The sequence below is a fragment of the Sinohyriopsis cumingii genome, chromosome 16, assembly GCF_028554795.1.
Source record: "Sinohyriopsis cumingii isolate HCF-2022 chromosome 16, ASM2855479v2, whole genome shotgun sequence".
Taxonomy (NCBI): domain Eukaryota; kingdom Metazoa; phylum Mollusca; class Bivalvia; order Unionida; family Unionidae; genus Sinohyriopsis; species Sinohyriopsis cumingii.
Genome location: NC_142976.1, coordinates 73,149,671 through 73,171,460, shown reverse-complemented (window position 1 = coordinate 73,171,460; position 21,790 = coordinate 73,149,671). Strand labels below are relative to the sequence as shown.

The 21,790-nt window shown below is 29.7% G+C and overlaps 1 protein-coding gene across 1 annotated transcript in view; it reads right to left on the bottom strand.

Moving 5' to 3' along the window:
* Positions 1 to 21,790, bottom strand: part of LOC149780777 (L-fucose kinase-like) — a 190,776-nt gene that overhangs the window by 30,718 nt on the left and 138,268 nt on the right. Inside the window, exons 20-22 of the mRNA XM_089937854.1 lie at positions 5,672 to 5,818; positions 874 to 1,035; positions 94 to 128 (exon numbers count right to left, since the gene is read on the bottom strand). Coding sequence (XP_089793980.1) covers positions 94 to 128; positions 874 to 1,035; positions 5,672 to 5,818 — 344 coding nt within the window. The remainder of the gene's footprint in view (positions 1 to 93; positions 129 to 873; positions 1,036 to 5,671; positions 5,819 to 21,790) is intronic.

Here is a 21,790-nt window from a genome sequence, read left to right as displayed (position 1 = left end):
CTATATTAAGCATAAAGTGACTCAATATTAAAATTTTAAAGTTTTAAAATGTCCAAATATTTTTTACAAATTATATAAATTTAAATATCTTACTCTTCAATCAATCTTGCTTTAGCCCCTATTGGTCTCTGAAAGAAAAATTATTTCCATTTCATTAACAGCATTCTTGTTCTAATTTATAAATTACCTTACAGTACAGTTTCCTAAGCTACAATAGTATTTAATAATACTACAGGTTCTTGAACTAATACAGTATTAAATAACAGTACATATAGTATTAAATAACAGTACCCATTCTGGAACTAATATAGTATTAAATAACAGTACCCATTCGGGAACTAATATAGTATTTAATAACAGTACAGATTCTTGAACTAATATAGTATTAAATAACAGAACCCATTCTGGAACTAATATAGTATTAAATAACAAAACCCATTCTGGAACTAATATAGCATTAAATAATAGAATCCATTCTGGAACTAATATAGTATTAAATATCAGTACCCATTCTGGAACTAATATAGTATTAAATAACAGTACCCATTCTGGAACTAATATAGTACTTAATAACAGTAAAGTTTATTCATTTTGGCGTTTTTTAGTCATAATAACAGTAATGAGTCTTCAATATAGTATTTAAAAATATTCAACTAATATAATATTTATTAAAAGTACTGATTCTTTAACTAACATAGTATAAAGGTTTCTCAAAGCTGTTAAAGAACATCTCTCAAAAATTAAACTTTTTAAAAATGATGTCATCTCTTTTCAATTCTGACAAAGTGTCAAATATTTAAACAGCATACTTCATATAAACATATAGAACTTCAAACACAATGAAATACTTCATCCATGTCTAAGGCCCCCTACCCTTCCATTTATCAGCAGCGCTACAGTAGTGACTGCCCCTCCATGTTCATACGTGATGGGAGGAGTGTCCGACCATCCCCCTGATATATCAATCCTGGCTGGACACTCTGCTACTACCCACTGACCCATGGCCGTTTTCTCTCCTGGCTTTGTTTTGAAAAACTGAAAATACAATGAGATTAATGTATCAAACTTCCACCCTAAAGACTATATCAAGTTTGTTGAAGTTGTATTGCAATCGATGTAAAATAACAATGTGTAAGAATACCCTTGTCAACAGGAGTGCAGTTGAAGCAGCCCACTATATACAGACTGGTACTGAGGACTGATGCAAAAGCAATGGGAGTTGACAAATATGCCAGGATGGTTTGGATAGGAAACCTATCACCCACTAAGCTAATATCTGAGTCACCATATAGCAGAAGGAAATAGTGATGCTATATAAGATAGCATTCCAATTCTTGTTTGACAAAATGATTAATGGATGCAGAAACTTTTACTAAATCAAGAGGTGTTATGTGAAGGATATATGTTGGTATGATTAGCATTCACATGGGTCTCATATATAGAATCTATGTTGGGGTTTGGACCAAGACAATGTGTGTTTTGGATTTTTAACGTAGCTTTAAAAAAATTTCAGTCATATCGAGACTATGTCTACAGTGTGGCAGTTTATAGTGATGTCTAGCACTGGGGCATCATGCCACAGACATGTAGCATGATGTCCCACCCAGTCACATTATCCTGACACCAGGCCGACCAGTCCTAACACTAACCTCTTAATGCTGAGCGCCAAGCGAGGCAGCTGTTAGTACCATTCTTGTAAGCCTTTGGTATGACTTGGCTGGGGATCGAACCCACGACCTCCCGCATCCGAGGTGGATGCTCTAACCACTAGGCCACTGGAGCGGTGGACCAAGACAAGGAAATTCCAGTTCCTTGTGGGGAGACATATTGTGTAACCCCATGACTGGAATTTCCTTGTCTCAGTCCAAACCCCAAAGTAGATAATTTTTCTCGCCCAATATTTTCTTTTAAAGTAAAAAGAACTCTTCAGTAGTGTAATATGGTTCACGTCCAAATGTTTACATGTGGCTCATTAATACAAATATGTTAATGAGGGCTGTGGTGTGACCATTGCATCCACAGTACACAGTTTATACATGTAAGCAAAGAAAAATAACAACATACAACGTCGCATAGTAATAAGTATTATCACATTTAATATATGTATGTTTTATAAAGTTTACAATAAATAATTAATATTTATTGCAAGAAACTATTCCATTTTCATCAGTTCCAATTCTGAAAAGTTATATTGTAAATAATGAAACATTACTGGGTACTCAGCTCTACTGTAGTTATACTTAGTACATGCTGGAACGAAGAGTAACATCTTGCTTTAGATTATTCAGGGGTAATTAGAGATCTGTGTCACTATTGTATATAACTCTCCTTTTCTTTGGAGGAGGTGTAACTATTTGTGACATACTTGTGTTGTCCTTAATATTGATTATGAAAGACCCTCCAAATACAGTCCCTAGTAGATAATCATGTGCTAAACTTTCAAGTTCCCGGATTCTTTGAAAATTCATTTTTCTGTCTTGGAAATATGGCAGTGCTACAGTGAAATTTGCTTATGGATTAATGTGTTGACAGATAAATGGTTCCTTCTGGCTGGTAAGTGCATTATTTGTCATTAAATATTGAAGGTATATTTTTGGATTCAAATGGGGCACAATGGAGATGCTTAACAAAATTAGAATAAAGCATGTTTGGAATAACACATTTCTGGCTGTTAATAAGTTTTCTGTAGTTGTTAAGAGAGTTGGGAGGCTATGAAGTGTATAGGTGTATAGTCTATGTGCATGGATTAGTGTTTTCTGTCATAGTTCATTTCACACAACATTGAGAATTTTATCCTACCTGTAGCACAGTCAATTTTCAGTGTCATTAAATGTAGCTAACAGTATATAATTTGTTTCACACAAAGTATTTAAAACTAGTTAGGTAGCTTTAGCTACATTTAATGATGCTGACCTGAAAATGTACTGAGCTAGAATTTTCATGTTGGTTAAATGAGACTATTTCAATATTATTCACATTCCCTCCTGTTTGTATGTATTCCCCCTAATAATTTTCAAAATCAAAAGCATCCAGGATATAAAAAATGCACAAAACTTGGTCATTTCAATCAATAAATTTATAAGTTCTGAGTGTTGCCATTGGGGGTGGATCCCTAAAACTCCCAATCTGTTGGTATTTCAAACCAAATGGGGTTTGTTTAATAACATGGTCACAACATTTATGAGGGCAATTCTATTGTTTTAGATAAAAGATGTAATTGTGTTGGATATTTCAATATGGCATCCTGAAAAATGGATGGTCCCTAGCACCATCCAGGAAAGTAATCCAGGGAAGAACATAAGTATCGAATGGAAAGTGTTTGTAATAATTTAATGTTACATGTCTTAAGTGAACTGGGTACAAGTGTCTAAAAAATTACACAATTAAAATTTTAATAACTACAATGTGAACTACATACTGACCCAATATCCCCACCATAGGACTTAAACCAAAAGTGGGAATGGTAAGGTGAGGAGAATAAATGGGCGATATTATATTTTTAATGACATTGCTTGGGTAGATAAGTTCTTGAATAGAAGTAATAAAAAAAAACACTGTAACTAAAACTTTTAACCAATGTGTTCTGTATCTACATATTAACTCCATGGCTCCATTCAGGGGTGGGGTAGTAAAATAAATTATGTCTGTGTGATTGTATTGTTTTCTAAACACTATGTGTCTGGTCAGAAGGTTATGAAAATGCAAATGAAGAAATAAACATTCGCCAAAATGTGACCCCAAAATTATTCCTGACTTTATGGCCCACCCAGGAGCAACAAGAGTACGTGATGACACTTTATATGCTTTCTTCTTGTCTATTAGTCCTCTATATAGGCACTAGGAATGCATGGTTGACATCGGAGATGGCTACTAAGAGGACTTTAGCCAAGGTTCTAAACTAAATTTACTATGAAGAAACTGTTACCTCTAACCCCAGAATATATTGGTTTCTTTATGACCCTAAACATATGCCATCCACAACTGGTCTACAGGGTACTTCCTCAAAGAACACAAATTCTGCAAAACCCATTCTTCTTTGAACCACAATGACCCTGACCTCTATGCTTTTGATCCCATTATCAATATACCTCTTCCATACTTTATTTTAAGACCTACTTTGACAAGGTACAAGGTATAGAAAATAAAAAAAGCCATTTTTTCAGCTTTTGATTACAATTACCTTGACCTTTAATCCTAATTTCAATAGACTTCTCCCTTTTCATTCTTTCAATCAGTGGTCTTTACCTTTGACCTTCTGACTAATGTTCACGTGTCTCGAAGCCTGTGTCTGGTAGATGTAAACATTAGGTTTTCTCATATATATATATATATATATATATATATATATATATATATATATATATATATATATATATATATATATATATATATTTTTTTTTTCTGTTTAAATTGACCCTGGATTCCTAACAGTACTTAAAACTGGGGTCCATGGATTCATCATGTACATATACAAGGTGGATGATCAATATACAATTTAAAAGTATTTGATGTGTCATAATGACCTAGCACACATTGCTCCTTGTTAATACTCCTTATAAATACCACCGTGTTTAATGCTTGTTGGGCTGCTGTTGTTTGATACATACAGAAGCATACAATTTCTAATAACTAGTAATATACACTGTACATCTTCATAAGTTTATATCTTTTTGTCATAAATATCAAGTCATTTTAATAAAACCCATTAAAGAAATTAATGAGCTCCAATTAATAATTATACAAATCTGGGTAAAGGAGAAAAGAATACCAATAAAATGGGGAAACAGATGTGGGCATGAATATGAATACAAAAGGAACACATATGCTTCATGAAGATTCAGGTATGATAGTTCTGTTTGAACTTGAACAAGGTAACAGTCACACAAAAATACATAGATATTTTTGTGCTGAAACCATCGAGGCTGCTAAAAAGTATTTTCTACATTACCAAATGACTTAAAACAAGAACTCAAAAATCACTTGCACCAATGAATAGATTAATTCCAGTAGCCGCCTCTGACTTGCTGGTGGTGAAAATACAATAATAAGATCATAAAATGACCAATCAATAACTGTTAATTACTTACTATCAGTGATCACTGCTAACTGCCGACTAATCATGCAACTGTTATCTGCCACTTGTTTGTGAGAGTCCTAACTGACTTAACTCTCACACCACTGGAGAAGTTTCCCTACAGAACATGTACAAATTCCTCTTGCTCAATCTTTAGCAATTTTACCTGATGAATTACTGCTTAAGGATGTATTCAAAGTTTTACACCCACCATCTTTAATCTTTAACGTTTAATACAACAAAGAATTTGTTGATAATTCAAATGAGTAGTAAATTATTATCACGTGTCACAAATCGGGGACAATTAATACACACACAGTATATTCTCATAAGTCGAGTCCAACTGCAAATTTCACAGACCCAGATCTGTAGACACATTATGCAACAGTAAATCTGAATCTGGGAGTAATCAGTAAAACAAACAACAGAGACCCTGATCTGCTGCTGCAGCTGCATTATGTGATGGCAGGTCTGGGTTTGTGTAGTTTGCAGTTGGAATCTACGTTAAATTCAATTTGCAAACCTTGGGGCTGATTTAACTACAATAATTATATTGACTAATGTCATGTGATGAATACACTCTACTAATCATCACACCTGTTTGGCAGTCATGACTGCGTGCCTAATAAGGATTTGGGCTGCCCCCTCATAATGTCTGGCTGCCCGGATCAGAGTATCTGGTCGTTGCAGCCAATTTGCCCGCTCCTTGGCCAGTGCCGCCACTCCCTGTATTATTTGGCGATTCTGCAAAATACGCATATAAAAAAAACAATATTCTTCTTGGCATCATCACATTTCTACAAAAATGGAGATTTTACAATATCCTAATTACAACATATGACAATATTAGAATTTTTATCTGATGTTTAGGTAGTAGAAAGGATAGGGGAATCCTCAACTATGCTCTCAGGAATAACAACAAGACCCAATTTCAGAAGAATTCAAGATGTCATGACTCAGTTTCCTATACTTCAGAGCCTGCTGAATGTTCAGTGCAAAAGGTATAATATAGATAGTAAAGGATCAGAGTTTCCTGAAATCTCAGTTGGAGGAAGAGAATTTAAGGTGTTTAGTTCGTCTAACCTATCCACCTAACAATAATTTAGCCATGTAGATGAAACACTCTAAAACCTAAAACCTAATCAGTTCATAAAATGTTGCTATTAGAATAGTCCAGTGATTTTATCCTCTCATAAAATGTTGCTATTAGAATAGTCCAGTGATTTTATCTTCTCATAAAATGTTGCTATTAGAATAGTCCAGTGATTTTATCTTCTCATAAAATGTTACTATTAGAATAGTCCAGTGATTTTATCTTCTCATAAAATGTTGCTATTAGAATAGTCCAGTGATTTTATCCTCTCATAAAATGTTGCTATTAGAATAGTCCAGTGATTTTATCCTCTCATAAAATGTTGCTATTAGAACAGTCCAGTGATTTTATCCTCTCATAAAATGTTGTATTAGAACAGTCCAGTCATTTTATCCTCTCATAAAATGTTACTATTAGAATAGTCCAGTGATTTTATCCTCTCATAAAATGTTGCTATTAGAACAGTCCAGAGATTTTATAATCTCATAAAATGTTGCTATTAGAATAGTCCAGTGATTTTATAATCTCATAAAATGTTGCTATTAGAACAGTCCAGTCATTTTATCCTCTCATAAAATGTTGCTATTAGAATAGTCCAGTGATTTTATCCTCTCATAAAATGTTGCTATTAGAACAGTCCAGTGATTTTATAATCTCATAAAATGTTGCTATTAGAACAGTCCAGTCATTTTATCCTCTCATAAAATGTTACTATTAGAATAGTCCAGTGATTTTATCCTCTCATAAAATGTTGCTATTAGAACAGTCCAGAGATTTTATAATCTCATAAAATGTTGCTATTAGAATAGTCCAGTGATTTTATAATCTCATAAAATGTTGCTATTAGAACAGTCCAGTCATTTTATCCTCTCATAAAATGTTGCTATTAGAATAGTCCAGTCATTTTATCCTCTCATAAAATGTTGCTATTAGAACAGTCCAGTGATTTTATCCTCTCATAAAATGTTGCTATTAGAACAGTCCAGTCATTTTATCCTCTCATAAAATGTTACTATTAGAATAGTCCAGTGATTTTATCCTCTCATAAAATGTTGCTATTAGAATAGTCCAGTGATTTTATCCTCTCATAAAATGTTGCTATTAGAACAGTCCAGTGATTTTATCCTCTCATAAAATGTTGCTATTAGAACAGTCCAGTCATTTTATCCTCTCATAAAATGTTACTATTAGAATAGTCCAGTGATTTTATCCTCTCATAAAATGTTGCTATTAGAATAGTCCAGAGATTTTATAATCTCATAAAATGTTGCTATTAGAATAATCCAGTGATTTTATAATCTCATAAAATGTTGCTATTAGAACAGTCCAGTCATTTTATAATCTCATAAAATGTTGCTATTAGAATAATCCAGTCATTTTATCCTCTCATAAAATGTTGCTATTAGAATAGTCCAGTGATTTTATCCTCTCATAAAATGTTGCTATTAGAATAGTCCAGTGATTTTATCCTCTCATAAAATGTTGCTATTAGAACAGTCCAGTCATTTTATCCTCTCATAAAATGTTACTATTAGAATAGTCCAGTGATTTTATCCTCTCATAAAATGTTGCTATTAGAACAGTCCAGAGATTTTATAATCTCATAAAATGTTGCTATTAGAATAATCCAGTCATTTTATAATCTCATAAAATGTTGCTATTAGAATAATCCAGTCATTTTATAATCTCATAAAATGTTGCTATTAGAATAATCCAGTGATTTTATAATCTCAAAAAATGTTACTATTAGAATAGTCCAGTGATTTTATCCTCTCATAAAATGTTGCTATTAGAATAGTCCAGTGATTTTATCCTCTCATAAAATGTTGCTATTAGAACAGTCCAGTCATTTTATCCTCTCATAAAATGTTACTATTAGAATAGTCCAGTCATTTTATCCTCTCATAAAATGTTGCTATTAGAATAATCCAGTGATTTTATCCTCTCATAAAATGTTGCTATTAGAATAATCCAGTGATTTTATCCTCTCATAAAATGTTACTATTAGAATAGTCCAGTGATTTTATCCTCTCATAAAATGTTGCTATTAGAACAGTCCAGAGATTTTATCCTCTCATAAAATGTTGCTATTAGAATAATCCAGTCATTTTATAATCTCATAAAATGTTGCTATTAGAATAATCCAGTGATTTTATAATCTCAAAAAATGTTACTATTAGAATAGTCCAGTGATTTTATCCTCTCATAAAATGTTGCTATTAGAATAATCCAGTGATTTTATCCTCTCATAAAATGTTACTATTAGAATAGTCCAGTGATTTTATCCTCTCATAAAATGTTGCTATTAGAACAGTCCAGAGATTTTATCCTCTCATAAAATGTTGCTATTAGAATAATCCAGTCATTTTATAATCTCATAAAATGTTGCTATTAGAATAATCCAGTGATTTTATAATCTCAAAAAATGTTACTATTAGAATAGTCCAGTGATTTTATCCTCTCATAAAATGTTGCTATTAGAATAGTCCAGTGATTTTATCCTCTCATAAAATGTTGCTATTAGAACAGTCCAGTCATTTTATCCTCTCATAAAATGTTACTATTAGAATAGTCCAGTGATTTTATCCTCTCATAAAATGTTGCTATTAGAACAGTCCAGAGATTTTATAATCTCATAAAATGTTGCTATTAGAATAATCCAGTGATTTTATAATCTCATAAAATGTTGCTATTAGAACAGTCCAGTCATTTTATAATCTCAAAAAATGTTACTATTAGAATAGTCCAGTGATTTTATCCTCTCATAAAATGTTGCTATTAGAATAGTCCAGTGATTTTATCCTCTCATAAAATGTTGCTATTAGAACAGTCCAGTCATTTTATCCTCTCATAAAATGTTGCTATTAGAACAGTCCAGTCATTTTATCCTCTCATAAAATGTTACTATTAGAATAGTCCAGTGATTTTATCCTCTCATAAAATGTTGCTATTAGAATAGTCCAGTGATTTTATAATCTCATAAAATGTTGCTATTAGAATAGTCCAGTGATTTTATAATCTCATAAAATGTTGCTATTAGAACAGTCCAGTCATTTTATCCTCTCATAAAATGTTGCTATTAGAATAGTCCAGTGATTTTATCCAATCATAAAATGTTGCTATTAGAATAATCCAGTGATTTTATAATCTCAAAAAATGTTACTATTAGAATAGTCCAGTGATTTTATCCTCTCATAAAATGTTGCTATTAGAATAGTCCAGTGATTTTATCCTCTCATAAAATGTTGCTATTAGAACAGTCCAGTCATTTTATCCTCTCATAAAATGTTACTATTAGAATAGTCCAGTGATTTTATCCTCTCATAAAATGTTGCTATTAGAACAGTCCAGAGATTTTATAATCTCATAAAATGTTGCTATTAGAATAATCCAGTGATTTTATAATCTCATAAAATGTTGCTATTAGAACAGTCCAGTCATTTTATAATCTCATAAAATGTTGCTATTAGAATAATCCAGTCATTTTATCCTCTCATAAAATGTTGCTATTAGAATAATCCAGTGATTTTATAATCTCAAAAAATGTTACTATTAGAATAGTCCAGTGATTTTATCCTCTCATAAAATGTTGCTATTAGAATAATCCAGTCATTTTATAATCTCATCAAATGTTGCTATTAGAATAATCCAGTCATTTTATCCTCTCATAAAATGTTGCTATTAGAATAGTCCAGTGATTTTATAATCTCATAAAATGTTGCTATTAGAATAGTCCAGTGATTTTATCCTCTCATAAAATGTTGCTATTAGAATAGTCCAGTGATTTTATAATCTCATAAAATGTTGCTATTAGAATAGTCCAGTCATTTTATCCTCTCATAAAATGTTGCTATTAGAATAATCCAGTGATTTTATCCTCTCATAAAATGTTGCTATTAGAATAGTCCAGTCATTTTATAATCTCATAAAATGTTGCTATTAGAATAATCCAGTCATTTTATCCTCTCATAAAATGTTGCTATTAGAATAATCCAGTGATTTTATAATCTCATAAAATGTTGCTATTAGAATAGTCCAGTGATTTTATCCTCTCATAAAATGTTGCTATTAGAATAGTCCAGTGATTTTATAATCTCATAAAATGTTGCTATTAGAATAGTCCAGTGATTTTATCCTCTCATAAAATGTTGCTATTAGAATAATCCAGTGATTTTATAATCTCATAAAATGTTGCTATTAGAATAATCCAGTCATTTTATCCTCTCATAAAATGTTGCTATTAGAATAGTCCAGTGATTTTATAATCTCATAAAATGTTGCTATTAGAATAGTCCAGTGATTTTATCCTCTCATAAAATGTTGCTATTAGAATAATCCAGTCATTTTATCCTCTCATAAAATGTTGCTATTAGAATAATCCAGTGATTTTATCCTCTCATAAAATGTTGCTATTAGAATAGTCCAGTCATTTTATAATCTCATAAAATGTTGCTATTAGAATAGTCCAGTGATTTTATCCTCTCATAAAATGTTGCTATTAGAATAATCCAGTGATTTTATCCTCTCATAAAATGTTGTTATTAGAATAATCCAGTGATTTTATAATCTCATAAAATGTTGCTATTAGAATAGTCCAGTGATTTTATCCTCTCATAAAATGTTGCTATTAGAATAATCCAGTCATTTTATCCTCTCATAAAATGTTGCTATTAGAATAATCCAGTGATTTTATAATCTCATAAAATGTTGCTATTAGAATAGTCCAGTGATTTTATCCTCTCATAAAATGTTGCTATTAGAATAGTCCAGTCATTTTATAATCTCATAAAATGTTGCTATTAGAATAATCCAGTCATTTTATCCTCTCATAAAATGTTGCTATTAGAATAATCCAGTGATTTTATCCTCTCATAAAATGTTGCTATTAGAATAGTCCAGTGATTTTATCCTCTCATAAAATGTTGCTATTAGAATAATCCAGTCATTTTATAATCTCATAAAATGTTGCTATTAGAATAATCCAGTCATTTTATCCTCTCATAAAATGTTGCTATTAGAATAATCCAGTGATTTTATAATCTCATAAAATGTTGCTATTAGAATAGTCCAGTGATTTTATAATCTCATAAAATGTTGCTATTAGAACAGTCCAGTCATTTTATCCTCTCATAAAATGTTGCTATTAGAATAGTCCAGTGATTTTATCCTCTCATAAAATGTTGCTATTAGAATAATCCAGTCATTTTATCCTCTCATAAAATGTTGCTATTAGAATAATCCAGTGATTTTATCCTCTCATAAAATGTTGCTATTAGAATAGTCCAGTGATTTTATCCTCTCATAAAATGTTGCTATTAGAATAATCCAGTGATTTTATAATCTCATAAAATGTTGCTATTAGAATAGTCCAGTCATTTTATCCTCTCATAAAATGTTGCTATTAGAATAATCCAGTGATTTTATAATCTCATAAAATGTTGCTATTAGAACAGTCCAGTCATTTTATCCTCTCATAAAATGTTACTATTAGAATAATCCAGTCATTTTATCCTCTCATAAAATGTTGCTATTAGAACAGTCCAGTCATTTTATCCTCTCATAAAATGTTACTATTAGAATAGTCCAGTGATTTTATAATCTCATAAAATGTTGCTATTAGAATAATCCAGTGATTTTATAATCTCAAAAAATGTTACTATTAGAATAGTCCAGTGATTTTATCCTCTCATAAAATGTTGCTATTAGAATAATCCAGTCATTTTATCCTCTCATAAAATGTTGCTATTAGAATAATCCAGTGATTTTATAATCTCATAAAATGTTGCTATTAGAACAGTCCAGTCATTTTATCCTCTCATAAAATGTTACTATTAGAATAGTCCAGTGATTTTATCCTCTCATAAAATGTTGCTATTAGAATAGTCCAGTGATTTTATCCTCTCATAAAATGTTGCTATTAGAATAGTCCAGTCATTTTATCCTCTCATAAAATGTTACTATTAGAATAGTCCAGTGATTTTATCCTCTCATAAAATGTTGCTATTAGAATAGTCCAGTGATTTTATCCTCTCATAAAATGTTGCTATTAGAATAGTCCAGTCATTTTATCCTCTCATAAAATGTTACTATTAGAATAGTCCAGTGATTTTATAATCTCATAAAATGTTGCTATTAGAATTTTCCAGTGATTTTATAATCTCATAAAATGTTGCTATTAGAATAATCCAGTTATTTTATAATCTCATAAAATGTTGCTATTAGAATAGTCCAGTGATTTTATAATCTCATAAAATGTTGCTATTAGAATAATCCAGTGATTTTATAATCTCATAAAATGTTGCTATTAGAATAGTCCAGTCATTTTATAATCTCATAAAATGTTACTATTAGAATAGTCCAGTGATTTTATCCTCTCATAAAATGTTGCTATTAGAATAATCCAGTCATTTTATCCTCTCATAAAATGTTGCTATTAGAACAGTCCAGTCATTTTATCATCTCATAAAATGTTACTATTAGAATAGTCCAGTGATTTTATCCTCTCATAAAATGTTGCTATTAGAACAGTCCAGAGATTTTATAATCTCATAAAATGTTGCTATTAGAATAGTCCAGTGATTTTATAATCTCATAAAATGTTGCTATTAGAACAGTCCAGTCATTTTATCCTCTCATAAAATGTTGCTATTAGAATAGTCCAGTGATTTTATCCTCTCATAAAATGTTGCTATTAGAACAGTCCAGTGATTTTATCCTCTCATAAAATGTTGCTATTAGAACAGTCCAGTCATTTTATCCTCTCATAAAATGTTACTATTAGAATAGTCCAGTGATTTTATCCTCTCATAAAATGTTGCTATTAGAATAGTCCAGTGATTTTATCCTCTCATAAAATGTTGCTATTAGAACAGTCCAGTGATTTTATCCTCTCATAAAATGTTGCTATTAGAACAGTCCAGTCATTTTATCCTCTCATAAAATGTTACTATTAGAATAGTCCAGTGATTTTATCCTCTCATAAAATGTTGCTATTAGAATAGTCCAGAGATTTTATAATCTCATAAAATGTTGCTATTAGAATAATCCAGTGATTTTATAATCTCATAAAATGTTGCTATTAGAACAGTCCAGTCATTTTATAATCTCATAAAATGTTGCTATTAGAATAATCCAGTCATTTTATCCTCTCATAAAATGTTGCTATTAGAATAGTCCAGTGATTTTATCCTCTCATAAAATGTTGCTATTAGAATAGTCCAGTGATTTTATCCTCTCATAAAATGTTGCTATTAGAACAGTCCAGTCATTTTATCCTCTCATAAAATGTTACTATTAGAATAGTCCAGTGATTTTATCCTCTCATAAAATGTTGCTATTAGAACAGTCCAGAGATTTTATAATCTCATAAAATGTTGCTATTAGAATAATCCAGTCATTTTATAATCTCATAAAATGTTGCTATTAGAATAATCCAGTCATTTTATAATCTCATAAAATGTTGCTATTAGAATAATCCAGTGATTTTATAATCTCAAAAAATGTTACTATTAGAATAGTCCAGTGATTTTATCCTCTCATAAAATGTTGCTATTAGAATAGTCCAGTGATTTTATCCTCTCATAAAATGTTGCTATTAGAACAGTCCAGTCATTTTATCCTCTCATAAAATGTTACTATTAGAATAGTCCAGTCATTTTATCCTCTCATAAAATGTTGCTATTAGAATAATCCAGTGATTTTATCCTCTCATAAAATGTTGCTATTAGAATAATCCAGTGATTTTATCCTCTCATAAAATGTTACTATTAGAATAGTCCAGTGATTTTATCCTCTCATAAAATGTTGCTATTAGAACAGTCCAGAGATTTTATCCTCTCATAAAATGTTGCTATTAGAATAATCCAGTCATTTTATAATCTCATAAAATGTTGCTATTAGAATAATCCAGTGATTTTATAATCTCAAAAAATGTTACTATTAGAATAGTCCAGTGATTTTATCCTCTCATAAAATGTTGCTATTAGAATAATCCAGTGATTTTATCCTCTCATAAAATGTTACTATTAGAATAGTCCAGTGATTTTATCCTCTCATAAAATGTTGCTATTAGAACAGTCCAGAGATTTTATCCTCTCATAAAATGTTGCTATTAGAATAATCCAGTCATTTTATAATCTCATAAAATGTTGCTATTAGAATAATCCAGTGATTTTATAATCTCAAAAAATGTTACTATTAGAATAGTCCAGTGATTTTATCCTCTCATAAAATGTTGCTATTAGAATAGTCCAGTGATTTTATCCTCTCATAAAATGTTGCTATTAGAACAGTCCAGTCATTTTATCCTCTCATAAAATGTTACTATTAGAATAGTCCAGTGATTTTATCCTCTCATAAAATGTTGCTATTAGAACAGTCCAGAGATTTTATAATCTCATAAAATGTTGCTATTAGAATAATCCAGTGATTTTATAATCTCATAAAATGTTGCTATTAGAACAGTCCAGTCATTTTATAATCTCAAAAAATGTTACTATTAGAATAGTCCAGTGATTTTATCCTCTCATAAAATGTTGCTATTAGAATAGTCCAGTGATTTTATCCTCTCATAAAATGTTGCTATTAGAACAGTCCAGTCATTTTATCCTCTCATAAAATGTTGCTATTAGAACAGTCCAGTCATTTTATCCTCTCATAAAATGTTACTATTAGAATAGTCCAGTGATTTTATCCTCTCATAAAATGTTGCTATTAGAATAGTCCAGTGATTTTATAATCTCATAAAATGTTGCTATTAGAATAGTCCAGTGATTTTATAATCTCATAAAATGTTGCTATTAGAACAGTCCAGTCATTTTATCCTCTCATAAAATGTTGCTATTAGAATAGTCCAGTGATTTTATCCAATCATAAAATGTTGCTATTAGAATAATCCAGTGATTTTATAATCTCAAAAAATGTTACTATTAGAATAGTCCAGTGATTTTATCCTCTCATAAAATGTTGCTATTAGAATAGTCCAGTGATTTTATCCTCTCATAAAATGTTGCTATTAGAACAGTCCAGTCATTTTATCCTCTCATAAAATGTTACTATTAGAATAGTCCAGTGATTTTATCCTCTCATAAAATGTTGCTATTAGAACAGTCCAGAGATTTTATAATCTCATAAAATGTTGCTATTAGAATAATCCAGTGATTTTATAATCTCATAAAATGTTGCTATTAGAACAGTCCAGTCATTTTATAATCTCATAAAATGTTGCTATTAGAATAATCCAGTCATTTTATCCTCTCATAAAATGTTGCTATTAGAATAATCCAGTGATTTTATAATCTCAAAAAATGTTACTATTAGAATAGTCCAGTGATTTTATCCTCTCATAAAATGTTGCTATTAGAATAATCCAGTCATTTTATAATCTCATCAAATGTTGCTATTAGAATAATCCAGTCATTTTATCCTCTCATAAAATGTTGCTATTAGAATAGTCCAGTGATTTTATAATCTCATAAAATGTTGCTATTAGAATAGTCCAGTGATTTTATCCTCTCATAAAATGTTGCTATTAGAATAGTCCAGTGATTTTATAATCTCATAAAATGTTGCTATTAGAATAGTCCAGTCATTTTATCCTCTCATAAAATGTTGCTATTAGAATAATCCAGTGATTTTATCCTCTCATAAAATGTTGCTATTAGAATAGTCCAGTCATTTTATAATCTCATAAAATGTTGCTATTAGAATAATCCAGTCATTTTATCCTCTCATAAAATGTTGCTATTAGAATAATCCAGTGATTTTATAATCTCATAAAATGTTGCTATTAGAATAGTCCAGTGATTTTATCCTCTCATAAAATGTTGCTATTAGAATAGTCCAGTGATTTTATAATCTCATAAAATGTTGCTATTAGAATAGTCCAGTGATTTTATCCTCTCATAAAATGTTGCTATTAGAATAATCCAGTGATTTTATAATCTCATAAAATGTTGCTATTAGAATAATCCAGTCATTTTATCCTCTCATAAAATGTTGCTATTAGAATAGTCCAGTGATTTTATAATCTCATAAAATGTTGCTATTAGAATAGTCCAGTGATTTTATCCTCTCATAAAATGTTGCTATTAGAATAATCCAGTCATTTTATCCTCTCATAAAATGTTGCTATTAGAATAATCCAGTGATTTTATCCTCTCATAAAATGTTGCTATTAGAATAGTCCAGTCATTTTATAATCTCATAAAATGTTGCTATTAGAATAGTCCAGTGATTTTATCCTCTCATAAAATGTTGCTATTAGAATAATCCAGTGATTTTATCCTCTCATAAAATGTTGCTATTAGAATAATCCAGTGATTTTATAATCTCATAAAATGTTGCTATTAGAATAGTCCAGTGATTTTATCCTCTCATAAAATGTTGCTATTAGAATAATCCAGTCATTTTATCCTCTCATAAAATGTTGCTATTAGAATAATCCAGTGATTTTATAATCTCATAAAATGTTGCTATTAGAATAGTCCAGTGATTTTATCCTCTCATAAAATGTTGCTATTAGAATAGTCCAGTCATTTTATAATCTCATAAAATGTTGCTATTAGAATAATCCAGTCATTTTATCCTCTCATAAAATGTTGCTATTAGAATAATCCAGTGATTTTATCCTCTCATAAAATGTTGCTATTAGAATAGTCCAGTGATTTTATCCTCTCATAAAATGTTGCTATTAGAATAATCCAGTCATTTTATAATCTCATAAAATGTTGCTATTAGAATAATCCAGTCATTTTATCCTCTCATAAAATGTTGCTATTAGAATAATCCAGTGATTTTATAATCTCATAAAATGTTGCTATTAGAATAGTCCAGTGATTTTATAATCTCATAAAATGTTGCTATTAGAACAGTCCAGTCATTTTATCCTCTCATAAAATGTTGCTATTAGAATAGTCCAGTGATTTTATCCTCTCATAAAATGTTGCTATTAGAATAATCCAGTCATTTTATCCTCTCATAAAATGTTGCTATTAGAATAATCCAGTGATTTTATCCTCTCATAAAATGTTGCTATTAGAATAGTCCAGTGATTTTATCCTCTCATAAAATGTTGCTATTAGAATAATCCAGTGATTTTATAATCTCATAAAATGTTGCTATTAGAATAGTCCAGTCATTTTATCCTCTCATAAAATGTTGCTATTAGAATAATCCAGTGATTTTATAATCTCATAAAATGTTGCTATTAGAACAGTCCAGTCATTTTATCCTCTCATAAAATGTTACTATTAGAATAATCCAGTCATTTTATCCTCTCATAAAATGTTGCTATTAGAACAGTCCAGTCATTTTATCCTCTCATAAAATGTTACTATTAGAATAGTCCAGTGATTTTATAATCTCATAAAATGTTGCTATTAGAATAATCCAGTGATTTTATAATCTCAAAAAATGTTACTATTAGAATAGTCCAGTGATTTTATCCTCTCATAAAATGTTGCTATTAGAATAATCCAGTCATTTTATCCTCTCATAAAATGTTGCTATTAGAATAATCCAGTGATTTTATAATCTCATAAAATGTTGCTATTAGAACAGTCCAGTCATTTTATCCTCTCATAAAATGTTACTATTAGAATAGTCCAGTGATTTTATCCTCTCATAAAATGTTGCTATTAGAATAGTCCAGTGATTTTATCCTCTCATAAAATGTTGCTATTAGAATAGTCCAGTCATTTTATCCTCTCATAAAATGTTACTATTAGAATAGTCCAGTGATTTTATCCTCTCATAAAATGTTGCTATTAGAATAGTCCAGTGATTTTATCCTCTCATAAAATGTTGCTATTAGAATAGTCCAGTCATTTTATCCTCTCATAAAATGTTACTATTAGAATAGTCCAGTGATTTTATAATCTCATAAAATGTTGCTATTAGAATTTTCCAGTGATTTTATAATCTCATAAAATGTTGCTATTAGAATAATCCAGTTATTTTATAATCTCATAAAATGTTGCTATTAGAATAGTCCAGTGATTTTATAATCTCATAAAATGTTGCTATTAGAATAATCCAGTGATTTTATAATCTCATAAAATGTTGCTATTAGAATAGTCCAGTCATTTTATAATCTCATAAAATGTTACTATTAGAATAGTCCAGTGATTTTATCCTCTCATAAAATGTTGCTATTAGAATAATCCAGTCATTTTATCCTCTCATAAAATGTTGCTATTAGAACAGTCCAGTCATTTTATCATCTCATAAAATGTTACTATTAGAATAGTCCAGTGATTTTATCCTCTCATAAAATGTTGCTATTAGAACAGTCCAGAGATTTTATAATCTCATAAAATGTTGCTATTAGAATAGTCCAGTGATTTTATAATCTCATAAAATGTTGCTATTAGAACAGTCCAGTCATTTTATCCTCTCATAAAATGTTGCTATTAGAATAGTCCAGTGATTTTATCCTCTCATAAAATGTTGCTATTAGAACAGTCCAGTGATTTTATCCTCTCATAAAATGTTGCTATTAGAACAGTCCAGTCATTTTATCCTCTCATAAAATGTTACTATTAGAATAGTCCAGTGATTTTATCCTCTCATAAAATGTTGCTATTAGAATAGTCCAGTGATTTTATCCTCTCATAAAATGTTGCTATTAGAACAGTCCAGTGATTTTATCCTCTCATAAAATGTTGCTATTAGAACAGTCCAGTCATTTTATCCTCTCATAAAATGTTACTATTAGAATAGTCCAGTGATTTTATCCTCTCATAAAATGTTGCTATTAGAATAGTCCAGAGATTTTATAATCTCATAAAATGTTGCTATTAGAATAATCCAGTGATTTTATAATCTCATAAAATGTTGCTATTAGAACAGTCCAGTCATTTTATAATCTCATAAAATGTTGCTATTAGAATAATCCAGTCATTTTATCCTCTCATAAAATGTTGCTATTAGAATAGTCCAGTGATTTTATCCTCTCATAAAATGTTGCTATTAGAATAGTCCAGTGATTTTATCCTCTCATAAAATGTTGCTATTAGAACAGTCCAGTCATTTTATCCTCTCATAAAATGTTACTATTAGAATAGTCCAGTGATTTTATCCTCTCATAAAATGTTGCTATTAGAACAGTCCAGAGATTTTATAATCTCATAAAATGTTGCTATTAGAATAATCCAGTCATTTTATAATCTCATAAAATGTTGCTATTAGAATAATCCAGTCATTTTATCCTCTCATAAAATGTTGCTATTAGAATAATCCAGTGATTTTATCCTCTCATAAAATGTTGCTATTAGAATAATCCAGTGATTTTATAATCTCAAAAAATGTTACTATTAGAATAGTCCAGTGATTTTATCCTCTCATAAAATGTTGCTATTAGAATAGTCCAGTGATTTTATCCTCTCATAAAATGTTGCTATTAGAACAGTCCAGTCATTTTATCCTCTCATAAAATGTTACTATTAGAATAGTCCAGTGATTTTATCCTCTCATAAAATGTTGCTATTAGAATAATCCAGTGATTTTATAATCTCAAAAAATGTTACTATTAGAATAGTCCAGTGATTTTATCCTCTCATAAAATGTTGCTATTAGAATAGTCCAGTGATTTTATCCTCTCATAAAATGTTGCTATTAGAACAGTCCAGTCATTTTATCCTCTCATAAAATGTTACTATTAGAATAGTCCAGTGATTTTATCCTCTCATAAAATGTTGCTATTAGAACAGTCCAGAGATTTTATAATCTCATAAAATGTTGCTATTAGAATAATCCAGTGATTTTATAATCTCATAAAATGTTGCTATTAGAACAGTCCAGTCATTTTATAATCTCAAAAAATGTTACTATTAGAATAGTCCAGTGATTTTATCCTCTCATAAAATGTTGCTATTAGAATAGTCCAGTGATTTTATCCTCTCATAAAATGTTGCTATTAGAACAGTCCAGTCATTTTATCCTCTCATAAAATGTTGCTATTAGAACAGTCCAGTCATTTTATCCTCTCATAAAATGTTACTATTAGAATAGTCCAGTGATTTTATCCTCTCATAAAATGTTGCTATTAGAATAGTCCAGTGATTTTATCCTCTCATAAAATGTTGCTATTAGAATAATCCAGTGATTTTATAATCTCAAAAAATGTTACTATTAGAATAGTCCAGTGATTTTATCCTCTCATAAAATGTTGCTATTAGAATAGTCCAGTGATTTTATCCTCTCATAAAATGTTGCTATTAGAACAGTCCAGAGATTTTATAATCTCATAAAATGTTGCTATTAGAATAATCCAGTCATTTTATAATCTCATAAAATGTTGCTATTAGAATAATCCAGTCATTTTATCCTCTCATAAAATGTTGCTATTAGAATAGTCCAGTGATTTTATCCTCTCATAAAATGTTGCTATTAGAATAATCCAGTGATTTTATAATCTCAAAAAATGTTACTATTAGAATAGTCCAGTGATTTTATCCTCTCATAAAATGTTGCTATTAGAATAGTCCAGTGATTTTATCCTCTCATAAAATGTTGCTATTAGAACAGTCCAGTCATTTTATCCTCTCATAAAATGTTACTATTAGAATAGTCCAGTGATTTTATCCTCTCATAAAATGTTGCTATTAGAACAGTCCAGAGATTTTATAATCTCATAAAATGTTGCTATTAGAATAATCCAGTGATTTTATAATCTCATAAAATGTTGCTATTAGAACAGTCCAGTCATTTTATAATCTCAAAAAATGTTACTATTAGAATAGTCCAGTGATTTTATCCTCTCATAAAATGTTGCTATTAGAATAGTCCAGTGATTTTATCCTCTCATAAAATGTTGCTATTAGAACAGTCCAGTCATTTTATCCTCTCATAAAATGTTGCTATTAGAACAGTCCAGTCATTTTATCCTCTCATAAAATGTTACTATTAGAATAGTCCAGTGATTTTATCCTCTCATAAAATGTTGCTATTAGAATAGTCCAGTGATTTTATCCTCTCATAAAATGTTGCTATTAGAATAATCCAGTGATTTTATAATCTCAAAAAATGTTACTATTAGAATAGTCCAGTGATTTTATCCTCTCATAAAATGTTGCTATTAGAATAGTCCAGTGATTTTATCCTCTCATAAAATGTTGCTATTAGAACAGTCCAGTCATTTTATCCTCTCATAAAATGTTACTATTAGAATAGTCCAGTGATTTTATCCTCTCATAAAATGTTGCTATTAGAACAGTCCAGAGATTTTATAATCTCATAAAATGTTGCTATTAGAATAATCCAGTGATTTTATAATCTCATAAAATGTTGCTATTAGAACAGTCCAGTCATTTTATAATCTCATAAAATGTTGCTATTAGAATAATCCAGTCATTTTATCCTCTCATAAAATGTTGCTATTAGAATAATCCAGTGATTTTATAATCTCAAAAAATGTTACTATTAGAATAGTCCAGTGATTTTATCCTCTCATAAAATGTTGCTATTAGAATAATCCAGTCATTTTATCCTCTCATAAAATGTTGCTATTAGAATAATCCAGTGATTTTATAATCTCATAAAATGTTGCTATTAGAATAGTCCAGTGATTTTATCCTCTCATAAAATGTTGCTATTAGAATAGTCCAGTGATTTTATAATCTCAT